We start from the raw sequence: 19,520 nt of genomic DNA, 5'->3' as shown, positions 1-19,520 counted from the left end.
TGGTGACGTGAACGACTGCTCCAGAGAGCAGCAGCATTTGGTTGTGCAAACCACTGGGAAAAAAAGAATGAATTAAGTTCAGCTGGGTAGAAATTTAGCAATTTCTTTTTTTTTTTTTCCTCTTGAAACAACTCAACTTCCAGAGGCAGCGACCAGAGGCAACCACTCAAAGTGCAGCGTCACAAACCTACCGGCACCGGTCACCCACGTACAAGCAGTACTCGGGAATCTGGTCTAAAAATGACAACAAACAGAAGTAAAAATGTTACTGTGGCTCAGGTTACACATCCAGAACTAAGAGAACAAACAAAAATAATGGGCAACAGCAACGAAGTCCCATCGGTCCTTAAACCTCCCGCTGGCACGCTGGCACTCCACCGCTTTGCGTACACGTGGCTGCTCACAGGTCTTCTCCTACAGAGCAGTTCTCTCTCTTCAAGTGACCGAATCCTTCTTCCTCCTGAACGGGGACTTCAGTCTTTTCCAAACGCTGCTTTTGGGTTTGGATTTTTTTTCCATTGCCATCACTGCTTCTTTTTCTTTCCTGCGGATCTCTCGCACCAGCGCGTGGAACACGTCGTCGATGTAGTAACGGTACGCAGCAGAAGTTTCAAAGAAAGGGCAGTTGAATTCTCGTGCTAAAGCAGAGCCTTCTTCTTTGGACACCTGGAAAACATTCATTCTTGTCAAGAAAGCCAAAAAAACAGAGCTTCTTCCTTCCTCTCTTCCTGTTCTGGTCGGCCCAGAGCTGTGCGTGCACCCTCCCAGGAAATAAAGACTGAAAAGGAAAAGCCTGAAAAGGAAAAGCCTGAAAAGACTGAAAAGGAAAAGACTGAAAAGGAAAAGCCTGAGAGCAGCTGGAACTCGAGGAATCAACTCGACTTCACTTTCATGGCAGTTATACACATTCAGTTATTCAACACCCCCGGTTAAATTCGCACTGCCCTCGTCTTCAACTTACACCAGGGTGAATATGCTACAAAATTAAGGACGTGATCTCTTCTGGCAGTGTGTTTTGAAAGAGAAGCAGGAGGGAGGGCCCCTCTGAGCCACGCACCTGCCGCAGCTGCGTCAGGTCGGATTTGTTCCCCACGAGGACCACGGGAGTGTCGTCGTTGCGCCGCACGCGATAGATGAGCTGCTTGAATTCACGCACTTCGTGGAAGCTGCGTCGATCTGTGATGGAGTAGCAGATGATGAATCCCTCCCCAGCCCTCATGTACTGGTCCCTCATGGCCGTGAACTCTGCCTACAAACAGATGGTTACAAAAACACCGTGATTTTCCATTCCAAAATCAGCAGCGTAGGAACGCTATACAAACTTGTCATCTCCCTCCTTGTTACGCAGGGGGCAAGATCTATGGGATTAACACCACCCCTCCCTTGGTACACAAATAATGTGATGAAACCTTCCCCAGGAGGACAGGCTGAGAGAGCTGGGGCAGCTCAGCCTGGAGAAGAGAAAGAGCTGAGAGCGGCCTTTCAGTTTCTGAAGGGCAGTAGGGAAGGAAGGGACACTCATCAGCAGAGTGTCCTGTGAAAGGACACGGGGAAATGGCTTCACACTAAAAGAGGGGAGACTTTGATCAGGCGTAAGAAAGGAGTCAAAGAAATCAAAAGACTCCACGTGTTTTTTCAGCCAATATACATCACTTGCTGGCTGTGAGCAACGAGATGCAATGGAGAAGGCAAAACACAAAATAAAACGCTGCCTGGGCTGCCTAAACACAGCACGATGCCAATGCCGTGGACAACAGATGAATTAAGACAGCTCTAAAAACTATCCAGGAGGAAAGAAAGGCATGAGCTGCGTCCCTGCCCGCGGCAGCCTCCCTCACACTGCTGCTCACCTACCTGCCCCGCTGTGTCCAGGATATCCAGGTTGGCAGGTTCGTCATCGATGCGGATCCGTATCTTATAAGCATCCTCTGAATTCACAGCACAGTGGGGAGAAACAAAGTGGGAATGCCACGCAACGCTCATTAGTCACCGACACACAGAGGCGTTACACAGAAGGCCCTGATCTCAACAACAAATTAAAACCCGACCGCTGTGACCCAGCGTCCTCCCAACTGCCCGTGGAAATCTCTGTGCCACTGCGGGAGAGCGATGGCATCGAGCTCAGATCTGAGGGAGAGCACAGAGCACCACAGTGACATCGGTCCTGAAGTGGGAGGGGACCGACGCTCGCTGCCTTGCTGTGCACTCCGCACCGGAGATCAGATTGAAAAATAATGAGTGCATCACAGCACCAGAGGTAATAAAGGCAACACACACAGTGTGCAAACTCTGAGTGTTAGTTTCCATTGTGAAGGAGCTGGAGCTTTTAAAAATCTATTCACAGCTTTCAGAATCGGCGATAAGGAAGAAGGCAAAAGCAATGGAAGGCAGCAGACAGAACGGGAGGGGGAAACAAAGCGCTGTCAGGGCGGATAAATGACCGAGCCGCCCTCAGCAACAGCGGCCGCTCCTATCTGCCCGCACCGGGACGGGTCGGATCAGAACCCACTCGTGATGCTACCGGGACGAAAGCAACGAGCAACCTTCAGCTTCGGGATGCAGACATTAGTATCCCAAGCAAAGGGTGTAAAACGGGGAATGCTGCAAGGGTGGAAGCTCGTGTGAAGCCAGGACCCAGCGTCTCCATCCTTCAGCTTTCTGACCCTCAGTGCGGCGCTAAGGGACGGCGCAAAAACCGCGGCGGGGACGCGGCGGAGCGGGGGAGGGGCTCTCACCGATGGTGGGGTCGTGGTCCTCGGGAAAGCGGTGGCTGATGAACTGCATCGTCATGGCTGAAACAGAAACGGCGCTGAAGCGCGCGCGGCCCCGAGGGCGGCACCAACCGAGCGCGGCACCAACCGAGCGCGGAGCTCCGCCCCCGCGGGGAACGATCCCGGGAAGACCGCCGGGCCCGGCCCCGGCCCCGCCCGCCCGGCCCCGGCCCGCACGCACCGCTCTTCCCGACGCCGCCGGCGCCCAACATCACCAGTTTGTACTCGCGGGGCTGCCCCGCGCCGCACGGGCGGGGCCCGGCGTCCATCTCCTCAGCGCCGAACGAACCGCCGCCCCTGAGGGGGAGGAAAGCAGCGTGAGCCCGGCAGCCCCACGCGCGGCCGCGGCGCTCCGCTCCCCGCGCACCTCACGCCGCTCCGCGCCGCATTTCCGCCGCCGCGCGGTGCAACGCGGAGCTCCGGCGGGGAACCAAAATGGCGGCGGCGCCGCTCCGCGCCGACACCGCCCCCCGCGGCCACGCCCCCTCCAAGCCACGCCCTTGAAAAGCAAAGGCCCCGCCCCCCTCGCTCCCGCGGGATCAGCCCCGGAAGCGGAAGGGCGGTGACAGTCAGTGCTCGATGATAGCGTTTGTACATCGTTTATACATTTATTTATAATGAAAGCGCGGTTCTCATTATTTACAAGACATAGGAAAGTCGATGTTTGTACAATGCTGTCAGCCGCTCCCGGCACGCGGGTGGGTGGGAGCGCCCCGCCCCGCCCCCACTGCCCTCGCGTGGTTTGTGTCCGTACAGAACTCGTTCCCATCTCTCCGCTCTCGGCTGCTGCCTTTCTCTCCGTGAAACAAAGCGGGTGGAACCAGAGTGAGGTAAAGAGGCGGGGAGAAGGGTGGAAAGCGGTCCCATACAAAATGCTGAGCGGAACGGAAGCGCCAGGGACCCTTCCCCTCCCCTCCCCCAGCACTAGACCCAGAAGCTGCGGGGTTAGACGAACCACATTGTAAAGAAAAGCCAACGTGGAGTTACAACAGGAGATGTAAAAAGTAAAAGCAAACGATCAACTCCCAGAAACGCCATCGGGCGCTTTGTCCTCAACCGCTGCACAGCGCTGCCCTCTGCTGGAAGTCCAAACACTGAACCCACAGCCACCAACAACGGTGGGACCGTGAGCCGAGAGCAGCAGCACTGCGATAAAACAAGTCCGGAGGCAGCGGGGCTGACACTGCCCATTTTTAAGTCACCCTGGAGAAACGGGGAACAGCCACAGGCTCCTCTTATTACAGCTCCTCCCTCCAGGGCCTCCCCCACGGCGGAAGGGACCGGCCCTGGCAAAGCACTACTTCAAACCTCCCCTAGATGACAAATTCACTGCAGAAATAAAGGGTTTAAAAAGAATGGAGCCCTTTCATGGAGGAATACTGAACCTTTAGCTTCTGCAAATGTAAAAACAATGCATATTTGCCAAGTTCCTTTTGTAGTATACATGCATTATTGCTAGAGAAAAAAAATAAAAGAGATGAATGAAGACAGTTCTGTAGTTTTTACGGTGCCATCCAAAATGGCATCTGTTGTTTGGCTCGCTGCTGTGAGGAAGGATACTGGTATCCCAAACTCCACCCCTGTGAAAAAGTACTTGCATTTTTATGGCCACCGTGCTCCTCCTCTTCATCCGACGAATCTCCGGCGTATGCCACTAAGCCAAAGCCCTTCTCAGATGTTTTCATCTTCTTTGCTTGATGATCTAAGGGGGGGGAAAACAGAACAATCCCCCCAACCCCCAAGAAGGAAAAGTAAAAATAGAGAGATAAAATGCCCCAAAAACAAGTTAATAAAAGAAGATGTTAATTGTGAATCGTTAGTTGGACACCATTTTGAGGTCACGAGGCCAATGGTCATCCAAGGTCGAAGGCCACGCGAAACAGCACCAGCAACAGCACATGTGATCCACCAGAACCATGTAAGAGAACAGAGAAAGAAGAAAGAAACACACAAGAAAGGTGAAGTTAGCAAACGGGTCAGAGTGAGGGCAATTTCACGTAAAGAAAAGCAGAACTTTTGCTCAAAAGAAAGCTAGCAGAAGAACAACCTCTGGGACCAATACTGCAGAAAAACTAAGGTTAAACAACCTAGTGTGATGCACCTGCAGACCTGATATGGAAGGCACTACACTACGAGGAGAGTTAATTAAAGTCATTCCATGTTTTACCAAGCTGCAAACAACCGATGTGTGACAGCCCTACGAGAGGATGAAACCTAGAAACACTTCTGTCTGCAGACAAGGTGGACACAGCTCGTGTCTGGAAATACACACCTGAACCATAACTGCCACTGATACTCCTCAGTGCTCCTAGAGGTGGCTGTACACAATGTAAAGCCACATGACATCTGTGTTCTAGGACAATGCCGTGAGATTCTGTGCTCCAGCTGACTGCGGGTCAAAGCTCAGTCCTTCTGCCTTCACCTGATCACACCCTCCTCATTCAGAGAGGTGTTTATTAAAGCTTTATGAGAAGCATCACCAGTCATAGTGATTTTAGAACAGAGCAATGGCCTCCCTTGTACTGAAGGCAGTAAAAAGGACACACAAAAACAAATCACCAATCTAAATGAGCATTACGATCAGAGGAGCACGCTGGACTCATCGTACTCACCATGGCTGCCTGGCAAAGACCCCACACCATTTCTTTCTTCAGATTCTGATTTCATCCCAGTGACAGGAAAAGCTGGTGGAGGCATCAACTGCCTGTTGGAACAAACACAAACCCTCATCACGTTCTGTTTGTTTTCTCTCATTGTTTTTAAGAGCAAGCACAGCCAAAGTTAACAGCAAACAAATTCAAAACGCAGCCTCTGCCATTCGCTTTCAGTTGGGCCTCATTGCACTCTACAAACTCAGGACAGATGAGGATGTATAAAGGTAACAGCAAACCATCCCATACCTGTCCCTCTCTCTCTCCTTTCCTGAGGAACTTGCTGGCTTCGACCCGGCTCCATCGATTTCACTCTGACTGGAGAAGCCTGTACCTAAATTAGTCATATGAATGGGTCCATGCTATGAGCAGAAAAACACACGGCATTAGCAAATCTACAACTACAACATAAGCTACAGCTCCTTAATGATACTGATAGGAAACCCAACTTTTCAGAGTACACTGCCACTAACAGAAGCAGCCACTAATCACCACTGTTAAACAAAATGCTTTTTTCCCTAAAAATACTGAGGGTAAAGTTGTAAAAAACATGCCTGAGCACCACTGTAGAAGTCACCTCAGCATCTACTCCACCGTCCCCGTACTCCAGGACAGCAGTGACAGCTGTTTAGTTCATGGATTGACTTACTACCTCCTCAACCAGCTAATTCTGAGTACTCTTAGAGGCCTCACGCCACAGTACACTTTGCTTTACATGTATTAATACAAGATCTGCACTCAGGCAGACCTGTTTTCCCTAAATCAAGCTCTTATTAATGGATTCTGCCAATGAGCATTTGCAGAACCTCTATTTCCTCACACAGAATTCTGACAAAAAGCTCAAAGTTATTTTCATTAACATCAACTCTGTAACTTTTGCTGTTTTAAAATGTATAAACAGAATCACTCTCTTAAATCTACGCTTCTAGAAATCCTCCCAAGCGCCGCCTGGAAGAAAGGGAAATGGGAAACACAGATGTTATTACCACTTTCCCTCCCTCTAAAGAAGCCCATCCAAAAGACCCACAGTAAATCAAAGAGAAAAAAAATCACCATCATCATCATCTGACTTTCACCTAACAGTAACACGCTGCTGCCATCTCTTTGACCTGAATGCACTGCTGCTCTCTGTGAGAGATCACAGGCGTGGAAAGCAAGCTGTCCACACGTCAGACAGCTCAGTCTGAGAACAGTGCACCAGCTCAAAGAAACTGAAGCGTGGCCTCGGTGCTTTGCATCCACCACTGCTGCCTGCCCAAGGGCCTGTCTGCATTTTCTCTGTGCTAAGAGCCATCCCTCTCCAGCCAAGTTCTGTTTTGTTGAATGAAGTAAAATTGCTGATTTTATTCCACCTGATATCCCAGCAGTCCTGACTCTCTCTCATCGGGCAGTTCCTCAGTGAAGCGCCTCTTTTGACCCTGGGGGTGGGGTTGGACTTGTGGCTGTGTCCCAGTCGGCATGGCTGCTTTTACCGGGGCAGCAGCAGGAAGAAAAGGAGCGCTCAGTGGACTCTGGCATGCAGAAATTAAAAGCAAATAAGACAATGCTTCATGTGGATGTTATCAATTCCACATATCATACATTGGATCAGAAAACACAACCAGTTTCTCCCTTTGCAGAGCCTAAGAGAGGCAAAAAGGAAATGCACAATTCAGAGGTACCCGGCTTACAGAATGCTCCCAGCTCAGAGCAATCACTGTCTGCAACTCAGACTCCCTGCACCCACGTAAGAAGAGGTGACATCTCCCTGTGAGCACCCCTTGTGTTAGCAGGGCACAGCATGTCCAAGAAGTGTCCAAGCAACCAAAAAAGTTAACTGCTTGGACAAAAGCACCGAAGCAATGACCCCAGAAATTGCCAACGTACGCCCTCAAGAATTCCCCACCCAGAAGTACTTCAAGTGAGGCACTGTTAGCAAAGAAACAGCTGAGTAAGTAGATGGCTATAAGGCAAATCCTTCATCTGTAGCAGTACCTGTCCAGTGCTGGCAGGAGGCTGAACTTGAGATATGGGATACTGTGTTGGCACAGGAGGAACTCCTGCAGGCAGCGTTGTGATGACCCCCGGTGCCAAGGGCACAGCGGGTGGCACCATGCCTGGCACGCTGTACGGGGGCTGAACGGGCTGCTGGGGAGGGGGAACGACAGGATAACCAGACTGGTACCCATTGGAAGGGTAATATGATGGCTGAGATGGCACGCTGTTAATAGCAGCAGGCTGCGCAAAGCCTGGAGAGAGAGGGAGGAGAAAAGGGTCATCTTCAGTGCAGGTGAGGGTCACAGAAACTGCAAACTTAATGACCAAGCGTCAAAGAAACAGAGCTGCTCTGACACAAGGACCAAACCGAGCTCCACAAAATGCAACTCAGGATTTCGTGATTGTGAACGTTACCTGCTAAAGGTACAGCAGTGGTTATCTGATTCACAAAGCGAGAGTACTCAGCATGGACCTACAAAGGGTGATCAAAGGTGAGAATGTAAGCATTTATTTCCTGTATCGCTCTCCTGCAGGCAAAGGGCATCTAATCGTGCATCCTCATAAAGCCTTAAGGGGTCTGCGACTCAAAGACAGCAAGAACCCAAGCACGAAAACTGAAACGTTGGGAATTCACAGAGCAAAACCTATCAGAACCCTGCAGAACTGCCACTAACCCTGCTGGTCTGCACACAGCTCAGGCAACACAACCTATCCCAGGATGTACAGCACAGCAAGTGGATTACCTCGTTAAGAACAGAACCCTCACAGCACCTAAAAGCTCTCCAACGTATTTCAGAAAATACTTTGATAGTGTTTGTACTTGGGCATGGGCTGCAGAAGGACTACGTCTCACAGGGCTTTATTCTACGGTAGTGCATTCAAATAACGAAGACTGAGAGGTTAATTTTGCACGTGTGAGGTTACGAACACTCTTTTGGTGCCAAACAAAACCATCTCTTCAGGAGAAAGAGACCGTGTGCGTGTGGAAGATGTTCACAGCTAAAGCAAGATGACTTCTGAAATCTGTAAGAGCTACTCACAGTTTGCAACAGATTTTCACAGAGCTTTTTCGCTGCTGCCAAACCTTCTGGCTTTGGGTGACTGAAAACAGACAAAGAAATTCATAAGGACAAACGTTCCCACCGACGTGGGGAGCTGCTCCTTTCAGCAGCCACGTGCTGCCCCATCTTGGCACGTTAAGGAGCCTCGTTCTACCTGATGTAGATGTACATGGGTTCAAAAGCTTCTCTGCCTGATGCTGGTTCGATGCAACCTGAGCCTTTTCCACGAAGAAAGACTTTGGCACCTGTTTCAATCTGAATGTGCTGCAAATAGGAGCAGCCAGGCCCTTCCACCTTCTCCTTCACGTTAAATGTGGGTACAGCATGTTCCAGACCAACAAATAATTTGTCCTGAACATAATGCATCTGTAAATGCAAAAGGGAAAGACTCTTAGTTCACTCTCATGGTTAGGATGATCGTTTCACTAGAAGCCAGAAGTGGTCCTTCTGTGGCACTCAGAATGTTTACTGTTGGATGGCACAGTGGGCCCTTTGTTTTTCTCTACATAGGACTGCTCTCTCCATCCCTTTTCTTCTAGGAGATAACTGTCACCTGAGTCTCACTCTCCAGACTCAGTCTGATTAGTCCTCCACTTCTCACAGCAGCTTCGGAAGCACTTATTTCTTTTCCAGCAAACAGCACGTGACACACACTCTGCAATCAATAAATGAAAGTCACAAATGAATCACTCACCCCTGACTGGAACGGAGGTTTCTGACCAACTGCTGGAGACATCTGAGCGATGGGGGCTGGCTGGTGGTACACAGTCACTGTAGCTCCATTGAAAGTTGGACTGGAGCCCGTGGCAGCCTTCACCACTCCGTTAGTAATGATCTCTTTAATACGATTAACAGCTCCTGGTTGACAGGACATGAAACCATTTCAGCAGGGGGATGTTACTAACACACCCCACTGCCCCCCCCACAAAGGAATCTGTGCTGATGGGATAACCACACGAGTACTGATCTTCTGGTAAACACAACAGATGCAGTTCCCTGTGCCAGCATAACCCAGATGTCCTCGTGCCCAATGGTGAAGAAAACACAATAAAAACACTTTCCACTCTGCACAGGATTTACATCTGCATGAATGAGCGAGGTCAGAAAAACTGCTTGCTGGCTGCTGCTACAAGTGAGCAGCTCTAAGGTTAGCTCGGGAACACAAGCAAACTGCCTCTAGATTCTGCATAGGGAAGGAACTTGTTTGTGAGAAACTGCTCTGCGTCTGTACCCTGAGATGTGATGAGTTATTCTCTCCTGCTGTTAAGTGTACGGTCACAGAACTGAAGGGGGTGAGCAGACAACTCAACACTCAGCCAGCCACCAGCACCATGAACTCAGCACACAGCGAGCAGCCAGCTGCTCCCAGTAACACCAGCTCCTCTCCATTAAACTGATGGCTGATAACTTCCCTCTGCTTCCTTTGGGATCCATAAACCCCACACGGAAGCGCCGGAGCTTTGTGTTACACTCCTCAGCACAGATCATTTACAGCACAAATCCCTCTCAGTCCCAGCAAAATCCAGCACTACTGCAAGACTGTCTGAACACACCGCAAAGAAGAGGAGCAGAGAACAAGGCTGAACACTTGGCACACTTACTGTCAACCAGCTCCCTCGTCTGACCCTGGACATGAAGATACAGAGGGCGATCTCTAGGAAGAAAACATCAAACATTCCATGACATCAACAGAGTGAGAGAGCACCTCGTTACTTAAGCACCCAATTACAAAAAGAAAAGCAGAAATACAAACCCAGGTCCCACTTTTGCTTTCTCCTCTGCAGTCATGAACCTCCCTCGAGTGGAAACAGCCGCTCCACTCAGTCGACTTATCTGCAAGCAATTAAGAGCACAGCCACAAGTTTACTGATGAGAAACAGAACACACACACAACGTTAGAGTGCTTTAAGTTAAGCTGTTCTATAAAGAGACCAGAAAACATGACTGTGGTGGTAAGAGGACAAACGGTGCCCACTAAAGAACACTGGCTGTGCCACCTTACCTCATCACATCATGCTTTACTGAACAAAGCACCTCAGAAAACACCGTGTGTTTGTAACAGGAAACAACCACTGAACATACTTTGCTGCCAACTCTTTTAGCCTTACAAAGACCCCGAGCTGCCAAGCCGAACGAAGCAGGTGTAACTCCTGAACGTACCTCATCCTGGGTCTGTCCCCTCGTCAGGAGGTTTCTGCACGTCAGGGGCACATCGTTGATTTCCACCTCTGCCACCACGAGGTCATCTTTGCTTTTATTTGTGGCTGGGCCTTTCCCCAGAGCCTGCAGCTTCAAAAACAATCATTGCAAAGACTGGTGGTTTGAAAACAGACATACTGAGTAACAAGCAAATAGAGCCTGGAGGCCCGGGGGGGTGAACAGCCTTTTCATTTTCTTGCCCCATCTGCTGAACTCCAAAAACTCTTTAAAACTATTCACAGAAAGTACTTCAGAACGACTACTTAATAACACTGCACAGCTTAAAACCGAAACGATAAGCACTATCAGCTTTATTCTCAGGACATTTTGATGCAACAATTAGTTAGTACTCATGCTCTGTAAAAGGAGAAACAGACAGAGAGATGAGCAATAACACTGTGCCAATGGAAACCACGGCGTTTACATCCCCACTGCCACTCCTGACCAACGCTCTGCTCCCAGAGGAGCACTCACTACTGCACCTCACGTTCAGAAGGCTGCGAGAACTGCTTTCCATACACAGACAGCTCAGAACCATCTCTGCTGACTGCAACGTGGGGCACATTTGCTGCTCTTTCCTATTACCTATGAATAACTCCAGTGACAATACCACTGCTTCTTTCCTGACCACTTCAAACGGGGAACTCTCAGCACGTGCAGTCGTGTCACTCTATCCGTCTGAAAACACAAATAACTCCTCCCGTTGTTCTGCTACACCTCACTCCGCCTCTCCCCCGTATTCCCAAATTGGGAAAACAGCAGAGTGCAGCCGGGACATCGCTCCGCTCCTCGCCCGGGGCCCGGCGCTGCCCTCGCTCACCTTGTCCGTCGCGCTGGGCGCCGGCTTCAGCTTCCCTTTGGCCATTAACATCGCGTTGATCTTCGCGGCCACGGCGGCGGCCGCATCCAGGGCCCCCGACGGAGCCGCGGAGCTCTCGGAGACGCCCACGGCGGTGCCGCCATCTCCTCCGCCGGGGAAGGGCCGCCCAGGCAGCGGGGCCGCGCCGGGGAGAAGAAAGGCGGGGGCCGGGCCGGGCTGATCCCATTTGCTGCGCCGCCTGCAAGCGGGGACACCTCAGTCACCTCAGCGCCCGCTGGCCCCGGATCCTCCCCCCCTCCCCCCCCACCACCACCGTCGCCGCCGCCGCCACTCCCCGCCTCACCCGCCCGCGGCCCCGTCGCGCTGCCCGCCTCCTCCCGCTGACATGGCTCCGACTCCGGCCCCGCTCCACCGCCTCCGCGCGAGACGCAGCGTCATTTCCGGCCACCGGGCGGCGCCGCAACGCCCCCTTCCGACCGTTGCCATAACGACAGCGCGCGCTCAGCACCGCGGGACCGCGGCCCGCCGGACGGACCAGGCCCGGCACGAACCGACAGCGGGCACACGGAGCAGGAGCACGGCCGGGCCTGTCCGGGCGGGCCGCCACTTCAGGGCTACGAACGCGGCCCGACAGTGCTCGGGCGCGGCCGGGACGATGAGGGCGGGACGACGGGCGGCGGCAGTGACGTCACCTCGCTGCCGCTCGCGCAGCGTTCCCGCCTGCGGGGGGAGTTGCGCATGCGCACCACCTCCCTCCAGGCACGTCAGTGAGGCCCTGACGACTTCGCTGGTTCCCATGACGCGCGCTGCTCTTCTTTGTGCTGTCATCGCACAGGGGGCACCGGTGGCACTGCATCGCAGTCGCGGCCCTGGCCTTGCGCAGTGCCGCCAGTCACATTTAGCAGAGATTCTGGTTGCTCTCGCATCCAGTTTTCTCTAGAGGAAACAAGAAGTCTCTTGTGCCTCAGATAACGAAGCAGGAGACTGCTCTCCGGTGAAGGATAGAGAAGGGTATCAGAAAGGGAGGAAACCTTTCGCTCTTCAGCCTCACCTGAAGCGACAGCATGGCCAGCCTGCGAGAGCTGATAGCCAGCGCCGAGCGTTGCAGCACAGACACGTTTCCCACACTCAGGAAGCTTTCCAATACCAGTAAGGCATTTTAGGGCTGCCCAGAGCTGCAGACCTCTCCTAGTGCTCTTAGTCTGAAGTTTGTCCAATGTTCATGGATGAACTCAAGCTGTGGCACATATTGCTTGCCGTCTCCTTGTTGAGAAACAAGCAACCAGGCCATGAATTCACTGACTTAAAGCGTGCTGTGTCTTCTCTTACACTGCAGCTGTCACCACCATTTGGAGCTGTGTGTTCATGCGTGTTCGCAAACTGCTCCTGCTGGCAAAGGTGGGACTGCACCATTCCCCTCCCTGTGCCCCATGGCTGCGGCAGTCCTGGCAGCCCTGGGCCAGCCTTGCTCTTCCAAACCATGGGACGCTCCCTTGCAAGCTGCCACAAGTCCTCATTGGGTCCTTCTCCTTTTTGTTCCAGCCGTTGGCTGTCAGCATAATAGGACTGGGGACAGTTTTCATTCAAAAATGGAGAGCTCTTGAGGACGGCAAGATAATCATGTTTCGTAGACCGCTGTTTTCACTGTCTGAGGACGTGGCACGGATTCGTGATCTCAGATACTCTCCTGTAAAGATGCCTGGTAAGGAGACTAATTAGGGAAAACTGCTCAAATACACTTGCTCCGTTCTCCCAATTAGCAGTCCTCAGTAGACAGCACTCTAGCAGAGCACGTAAACTGGAAGCTCCTGGCGCATTACTTGTTTCTGCTCAGCTGCTGTGGGAGTTGGTCACTTTGCTCCTTTTTTCCAGATGACATCGAGGAAGTGGTGCTGGACTGTGAGACCATACGCTTACATGTGCCCTATTCTCAGCAAATTGTGCAGGACTGTCTGTTGGAGACCTTGCAGTATTTCTACTACGTCCTAAGATCTGGAGAAGACGCAGACTTCACCTTAAAGGACATTGGCACTCTTGTTATCCGAGGAAACCATGTGGAGATGACATATTGTGAAGACTTCTTACTGTGTCTCAACAAGTCTGTGCTTGTGGTACAAAAGCTTTTCAGTGTAAGTGTATAGTCTTCCCTGGACTGCTTACAGCAGTTTGAAGTCCTGTACAAAGCCAGGGAACCAAGGCCTGCTGCCAGCTGTGTGCTAGGCACAAAGCCATGAAAGCTGTTTCTTCGCTCCTTCTTCTATTTGCCGTAGTTCAGAGGTGCTGAGAACAAACACAGTCCTATTTTGCAGGCAAGACACAGCCCTGGAAGAGCCTTGCCATAAACAGAAAAAAGGTCAAAGCAGTGGCGAGGCCAATATTTGATGATGAAAGCAGCCACCAGAAACCCGGGCTCATAACAGGCCTTGCATTGTGTTTGCTCCATTGCCTTGTTCCGTGGCAAACAAGTGGTCAGTCTCCTGGAGGAGCTGCTAACTGCTGTCCTTGCAATAAGTTTGGCAGCGCTCCTCATCCTAACAGAATACACGCCATGCAGCTTGCTTTGGCAAGAGGCTGAGGCACTTGTCAAGAAGTTTGCTGAGCGGCAGTGAATTCTCAGACATGTAGAAAGGCCTTTGTGAGCGCTGAGATTCCTTTCTTGGAGTCATGTCTGGTGTTTCTGTCACTTGCAGAAAAGATGGGTCATCTCAAACAAAGAAACTGCTTCCCTGCAAAGCTGTTCTGGCCGTGTCTACCTGTTGCCAGAGTGAGTATATTTGTTCCCACAGTCCTTGTCTGAACAAGTCTGGACGTGCTCAGCTCACGTTTGGCTGTGCTCTTTCATATCACTGTCAGTTCATTTCTTCCCTGCTTTTGCTTAGCTTGGACTTAACGCATCTTCAGTTCCTGACTGTGCTCTGCATTTTACCGTTCCTCCAATCAGAGGGAACTGGTTTGCTCTGCAGAGGCACGCAGGCAGTGCTGCTGATGGTTTCTCTGCTTCTCTCGGGACTGCCAAAATGTTGAACAGAAGGCAGAACCTAATATTCCTGTTGTTTTCAACACAACGTGGAAAGCATCTCTTAAAACGTGGAACAAAAGTAGATGCGTGCACGTCCTCTGCCTGTTGTGTTTCCATGTTTGTTGTGAAGATCACATCCCTCACTGTACCTGAGATGCCTTCTTATGTCACAACGATATGGGAAGACTGGGGCAGAATAAAACCCAGGACTCCCTGCAGGGAGAGGTGCTGAGCTGTTCCTGAGGCCAGTGCTGCTCACTGGTTCCTGTGTTTAGGGCACACCATTTGCGATAGCTGGCGCCGAGTGGGCAAAGGAGCCCTTTTCACTGAACAATGCCTTCTTCCTATTTCTAGGTTTGAGATCAAGATGATTCCTCAAGCCATTATGGTTCCACAATCAGAGAAAAAGCCGCTTGAGAGAAAAGGTAATGTTAATGAATGATCCTTGAGAGAGGTCTGTGCCTCTCCCTGTTGCCATTCATGGCGGGTGCGTAGGGCCCGTGGTACAGTGAGATGCCTGGGACAACAGAGAGCCAAACCTCAAGAGACACATTCTGAAAGAGATGGGACATGTTTTCTGCCTGCATTTCGTGCCCTAGAGCGCATCTCTTCCACTTTATGATTTGTTTGAGCTGGAGGGAGTGAACCTTTAGGAAGTCCAGCTCCGGGAATAACAAACTCTGCCTTGAGTTCAGGGAGAAGGGGGGATCGCAATACCACTTGAAATAAGCGTGCTGTTATGCAGATCTGAGCCTCCAGTTCTGAGAGGCTTTCTCCTTTGCTGTTTACAGAGTATCTTCTCCGCAAGCTGCTCAGACTACGAAGGACCCTTTCTCGAAGCACACTAGCTGAGCTCATGGCTGAGCTAGGCAAAGAAGAGGAGCCTGCTGGCAGGTGATAATCGTCAAGGTTTTGAGTAGAGTAGACTTTAGCTCTTGTTCCTGCGTGATACTGATGTTGGTGCTGCTCTTTTGGCAAAGTGACATTCTGACCAACCTGTCCCAAGGAGGCAGAGCAGCATGTCTGTGGTGCTTCTTCATGCTTCCTCATTCTACTGAGGAAAAGAGCAGAACTGGGTGGAGAAGAAACTCCTTCTGCACTCGTACTGACTCACCCTGGTCTGTGCTTTTCTTTTAGGCCAAGCACAGAAGGAAGGCAGGACAAAGAAACTTTCAGCTTTCCAGTGGTCACTTCTCATCTTGAAGGTGATTCACAAAACCTGTTGGCTTGGATTCAGGATACAAAGCAATTTTTTTCTCAGCTAGACAAGTGTACAGACATTGAAAAATGGCTGAGAAATAAGTCTCCCCGTACTGACCTGGAAAGGAGAGTCTGGGAACGTATAAAGGCACGCAAAGCAGAAAAAAAGGCTGAAGGCAAATCAGCAGGAACACACAGCATGGGTGTAAGTAGATACTGTGTTTCTTCAGCCTTGGGATCACTGAATCCTTTGTAGTCTGCAGCATCATGATTTAGTAGCTTAGTGGGTAGGGATGGTGATAGGAGGATGGTTGGACTGGATGATCTTGTAGGTCCTTTCCAACCTCATGTACCTATGAACCTATCTACTGCTTAATGAGTGAAGTGATGCTGCTCTATCCCAGCCACTTTCACATCTACTGGCATGGTGATTTTCAGCAATGAGGATGTCATGGTATTTTCCAATTCCTTTTCAGGACTCAAAAACAGCAAGCAGCCAGCTTAAGAAGAAGGCCGGATTTCCCCGTTTCCCATTGTACCCCCAGTCTCTCGTCACACTGCATAACCTCCTGCACAAACAGAAGACAACACTGGTGAATGTCTTCAAGAAGGCTGGCATGGAGGGCAAAAATATCAATAGAGCAGACTTCATTAAAGTCATCAAGCAGGTATGGAGGGCATGAGAAAGTAACATACTGCTGCAACTCCACCTTCTCTTCCTGTGTGCCAACTCAGCCATTTTGTACATGTTCACACAGCATAGCTCATGCTGAGCCCCACTTTCCACTGGCTGCAGTGGTACAGAGCTGTCAAGAGCACACAGATCTTTTGGAGCTTAGCAGTCCAGACACTTTGTGATAGTCTGGCCCATGACAAAACATGTCCTTGATACCCAGAAGGTTGGGAAGTTTAGCACAGTAAAAGCAGAGAGCTCAACAGAGCTAGTGGTTGGCAACTCTGCCCGTGGCAGGGGTCGGCTCCTTCCACCCCAAGCTGCTCTAAGGTTGAGAGGGAAGCAGCAGAGCAGTCAGTTTGTCAGTGTTTGGGAACCCCACGTGAAGCTCACCAGGTGTCCACCTGCTCTGGGGACAGCCTCATTTGTTTTTTTATTGATCACAATGTCATTTTCTATTTTGGTTGTCAGACAAACATTCCCATCAGCAAACAGGATCTGGAGGACATCATCATCTTCTTGACCGCCCCTAAACGTGGGAAATATACTACCACTGAAAAGCTGATAGAATCTCAAAAGGAGTGGGTGGACATAAGGAGAAAACAATCCAGAGACACCAAAAGAGGTATGGGGAGAACACTGGGCTGGGAAACTCTCTGTAATGGAATGTTTCCATGAGATGCATCTGTTGGGCGCTCCAGCGCACAGACTGACAAAGTCCTTTGTCTTATCAGCGTTGCTCAGCCCTGACGTTTCCTTCTGCTGCTGTCTAACATGGTTTCTCTTGTTTTCTTGGGGGGGCTTTTTAAACTCTCCCAGGTGCACAGCTCTACAGAGTCACATGCAAAATTGCCACACCTCCACCTTCTGCTGAGATGAAAGACAAAGAGATGGAACCTACCATGCCCTTGGAAGTTACCCCAGTCCACAGTGAACCAGAACAATGGCATCTAACAGATGATAAAGTGGAAGAGACATCTGGAGACAGGACACAAAAAGCTATCAAGAGACAAGAGATGAGGAAGGTACTGTCCACGTGGCAGCCCTTTTGAGATTAATCCCTGTCAGGAGCTTCTCCGAAGAGAATGGAGCAGCTCCAGAGCTGCACTGAATGCTAATCAGGGCCATTCTTTTGCTTACAGGACAAGACCAAATGGAAAGAAAGGTCTCACTTGAGGAAATCTGGGGAAGACCCTGATAAGCACTGCTTCCCATCAACTACGGGCCTTGACAGAGGAGAGCTGGTCAAGCAGTACCACAGGAAGGTGGCTGTGAATTACCAGAATTGCTCCAAGCTGTGCCAAGAGCGCAGCATTAATCTCTCCGATCCAGTGCTGCAGAAAGGTAATGCAACCCCTGAGGCCTGAGATGCATCTGAAAAGCTTGTCTCTTCCTGAGCTCAGAAGCATGACCAATGTGTGGGGCGGGGAGCTTCTTTTGGAGAATATTTGCAGCCCTTGGAGGACTGCTAGGATCAGCAATCCCATCAGCATAGATGTGAGCACAGAGTGCTCCAGATCAGTCAGGGCCAAGACCCTTTCCCCTGGGCTGGTAGCCAGGTTCAGCTAAGAGTGGAAATGATGAGGCAGTAGCACAGGGAGGGCAAAGCTGGGAATGCAGGCTCCAGTCAGGTTCAGCAGGTCCATGGCCGGGCACAGCCACGGCTGTGGCTGAGTTTAAGTCTCAGTCGAAATGGGGCTCCTGATCCCAGGGCAGAGAGCGCAGACAAAAACCCCACATAAAGCTCCTTAGTGCCACTGAGGCCTCTCAGCTCTCACAGGGCCATCATCATGCCTTCCTCCATTACATAGGAGCTGTAACCCCTCCGGGGCAGTGTCACAGACGTAAACCAGAGGTGACCTAGGTTCATAGGTTCATAAGGTTGGAAAGGACCTACAAGATCATCTAGTCCAACCATCCTCCTATCACTATCCCTACCCAACTACTAAATCCAATCCCTTAGCACCTCATCTAAACGCTTCTTGAACAGCGCTAGGGGTGGTGCCTCACCCACCTCCCTAGGCAGGCCATCCCAGTGCCTGACCACTCTTTCAGAGAAAAATGTTTCCTCAGGTCTAATCTAAATCTTCCCTGGCACAACTTCTGTCCATTCCCTTTCATCCTGTCATTATTTATCAGGGAGAAGAGGCCCACCCCCTCCTCACCACAACCTCCCTTCAGGAAGTGGTAGAGTGCAATAAGGATCTGGATTGGATGTGCTTTGCTAACAGGCCTGCTGCACCCAGAAGACGAAGTCCTCCAAGAAGGAAAACACCTGAAGATCAGACAGCCTGGAGGGTACTACAACAACAGATTTGATGATGAGTCTTCACTTCCGAGCACACCCAGATCATCAGAATATGGAGCTGAAAGCATGAGCAAAGAGGAGTAAGTAAGGACCACTCTTACTCATAAGAGTAACTTCTATCGCCTAGAAGTCTATGTTCATAAAACAGGATTTATTTTTACTTTTTTTCTTTCTTTTTTTCCTTTTTTTTTTTTTTTTTTCCCAGCTATGATAAGATGATCCAGAGAGAAAAGAGAGAATCCAGAAAAGACAACATGTTCTGGCCAGGTCACCTTCTGGACAAGATACGCCTCTGCATTCCAGAAGAGAGGACTGACAGGTCACACCCCTTGTTCAGCTACATTCACCGGCCTGCGTACTGGCACACCTAAAACCACAACACGGTGCCAGCCCATCCATGAGACAGAGCCTGTGGGCACCAGAGGTGCAGCATCCAGGACTCAGGGAAGAGGCCACCTCAAGGTCTTCCCTGACAAACACGAGTGCAGGACTTTGTGGTTCATCATCAGCTCATGAGATCTGAGCCGTTCTGACCGAGAAAGCGTGGACGCAGAATACTCTGAGCTGGAACGGACCCACAAGAGGCATCTAGTCCAACAGCTGAAAACAACACCACCAACGAACTCAAGAAGCATTCGTTCTATGTTCAGGACTACTTGCATTCTGTAGTGGTAAGCAACAACGCTGCGTCAACGCAAACCGTGGTGTCTTGCACACCCACTGCCATTCCTGACCAATGCTCACTACTGCACCTCACGTTTAGCCACAGCCACATCCCATTCCCCGGGGCTGGAAGCCACGTTCAGAAAGGAGTATGGACCAAGAGGGGAGCGCGTGGTGG

General features: G+C 50.7%; 3 protein-coding genes and 1 non-coding gene across 4 annotated transcripts; 1 reads left to right on the top strand and 3 right to left on the bottom strand.

Annotated features, from left to right (window-relative positions):
• Nucleotides 1-336: 336 nt before the first annotated feature.
• RIT1 (Ras like without CAAX 1) lies at nt 337-3,114 on the bottom strand. Its single transcript, XM_065751608.1, has 5 exons — nt 2,953-3,114; nt 2,736-2,792; nt 1,855-1,928; nt 1,058-1,249; nt 337-666 (listed from the first exon to the last, which is right to left on the bottom strand). Exons 1-5 carry the CDS (start codon nt 3,038-3,040, stop codon nt 436-438), a joined length of 642 nt encoding a protein of 213 aa, XP_065607680.1. The 5' UTR covers nt 3,041-3,114; the 3' UTR covers nt 337-435.
• Nucleotides 3,115-4,270: 1,156 nt separating this feature from the next.
• Nucleotides 4,271-12,277, bottom strand: KHDC4 (KH domain containing 4, pre-mRNA splicing factor). Its single transcript, XM_065751628.1, has 14 exons — nt 12,031-12,277; nt 11,480-11,733; nt 10,621-10,749; nt 10,214-10,293; nt 10,062-10,114; nt 9,155-9,318; nt 8,615-8,826; nt 8,440-8,500; nt 7,814-7,871; nt 7,397-7,650; nt 6,775-6,933; nt 5,672-5,784; nt 5,384-5,475; nt 4,271-4,473 (listed from the first exon to the last, which is right to left on the bottom strand). Exons 1-14 carry the CDS (start codon nt 12,275-12,277, stop codon nt 4,274-4,276), a joined length of 2,076 nt encoding a protein of 691 aa, XP_065607700.1. The 3' UTR covers nt 4,271-4,273.
• Nucleotides 8,927-9,055, bottom strand: LOC136058304 (small Cajal body-specific RNA 4). The gene has a single exon (XR_010623127.1). It is a non-coding gene; the product is annotated as a small Cajal body-specific RNA 4 (non-coding RNA).
• Nucleotides 12,278-12,543: 266 nt separating the features above from the next.
• Nucleotides 12,544-19,050, top strand: EFCAB12 (EF-hand calcium binding domain 12). The gene is given in 14 exon segments (XM_065751627.1): nt 12,544-12,628; nt 12,816-12,877; nt 13,022-13,181; nt 13,352-13,608; nt 14,170-14,243; nt 14,853-14,923; nt 15,290-15,407; nt 15,636-15,903; nt 16,175-16,366; nt 16,843-16,996; nt 17,191-17,396; nt 17,520-17,715; nt 18,603-18,759; nt 18,885-19,050. Coding segments are annotated over 14 exon segments (2,166 nt in total).
• The last annotated feature ends 470 nt before the right edge of the window (nt 19,051-19,520 follow it).

This window comes from Cyrtonyx montezumae, unplaced genomic scaffold, assembly GCF_038088225.1.
Source record: "Cyrtonyx montezumae isolate F1298 unplaced genomic scaffold, pur_monq_1.0 scaffold_76, whole genome shotgun sequence".
NCBI classification, from domain to species: domain Eukaryota; kingdom Metazoa; phylum Chordata; class Aves; order Galliformes; family Odontophoridae; genus Cyrtonyx; species Cyrtonyx montezumae.
Note: the sequence above shows the minus strand (reverse complement) of the source record. Positions and strands in the feature narration are given on the sequence as shown.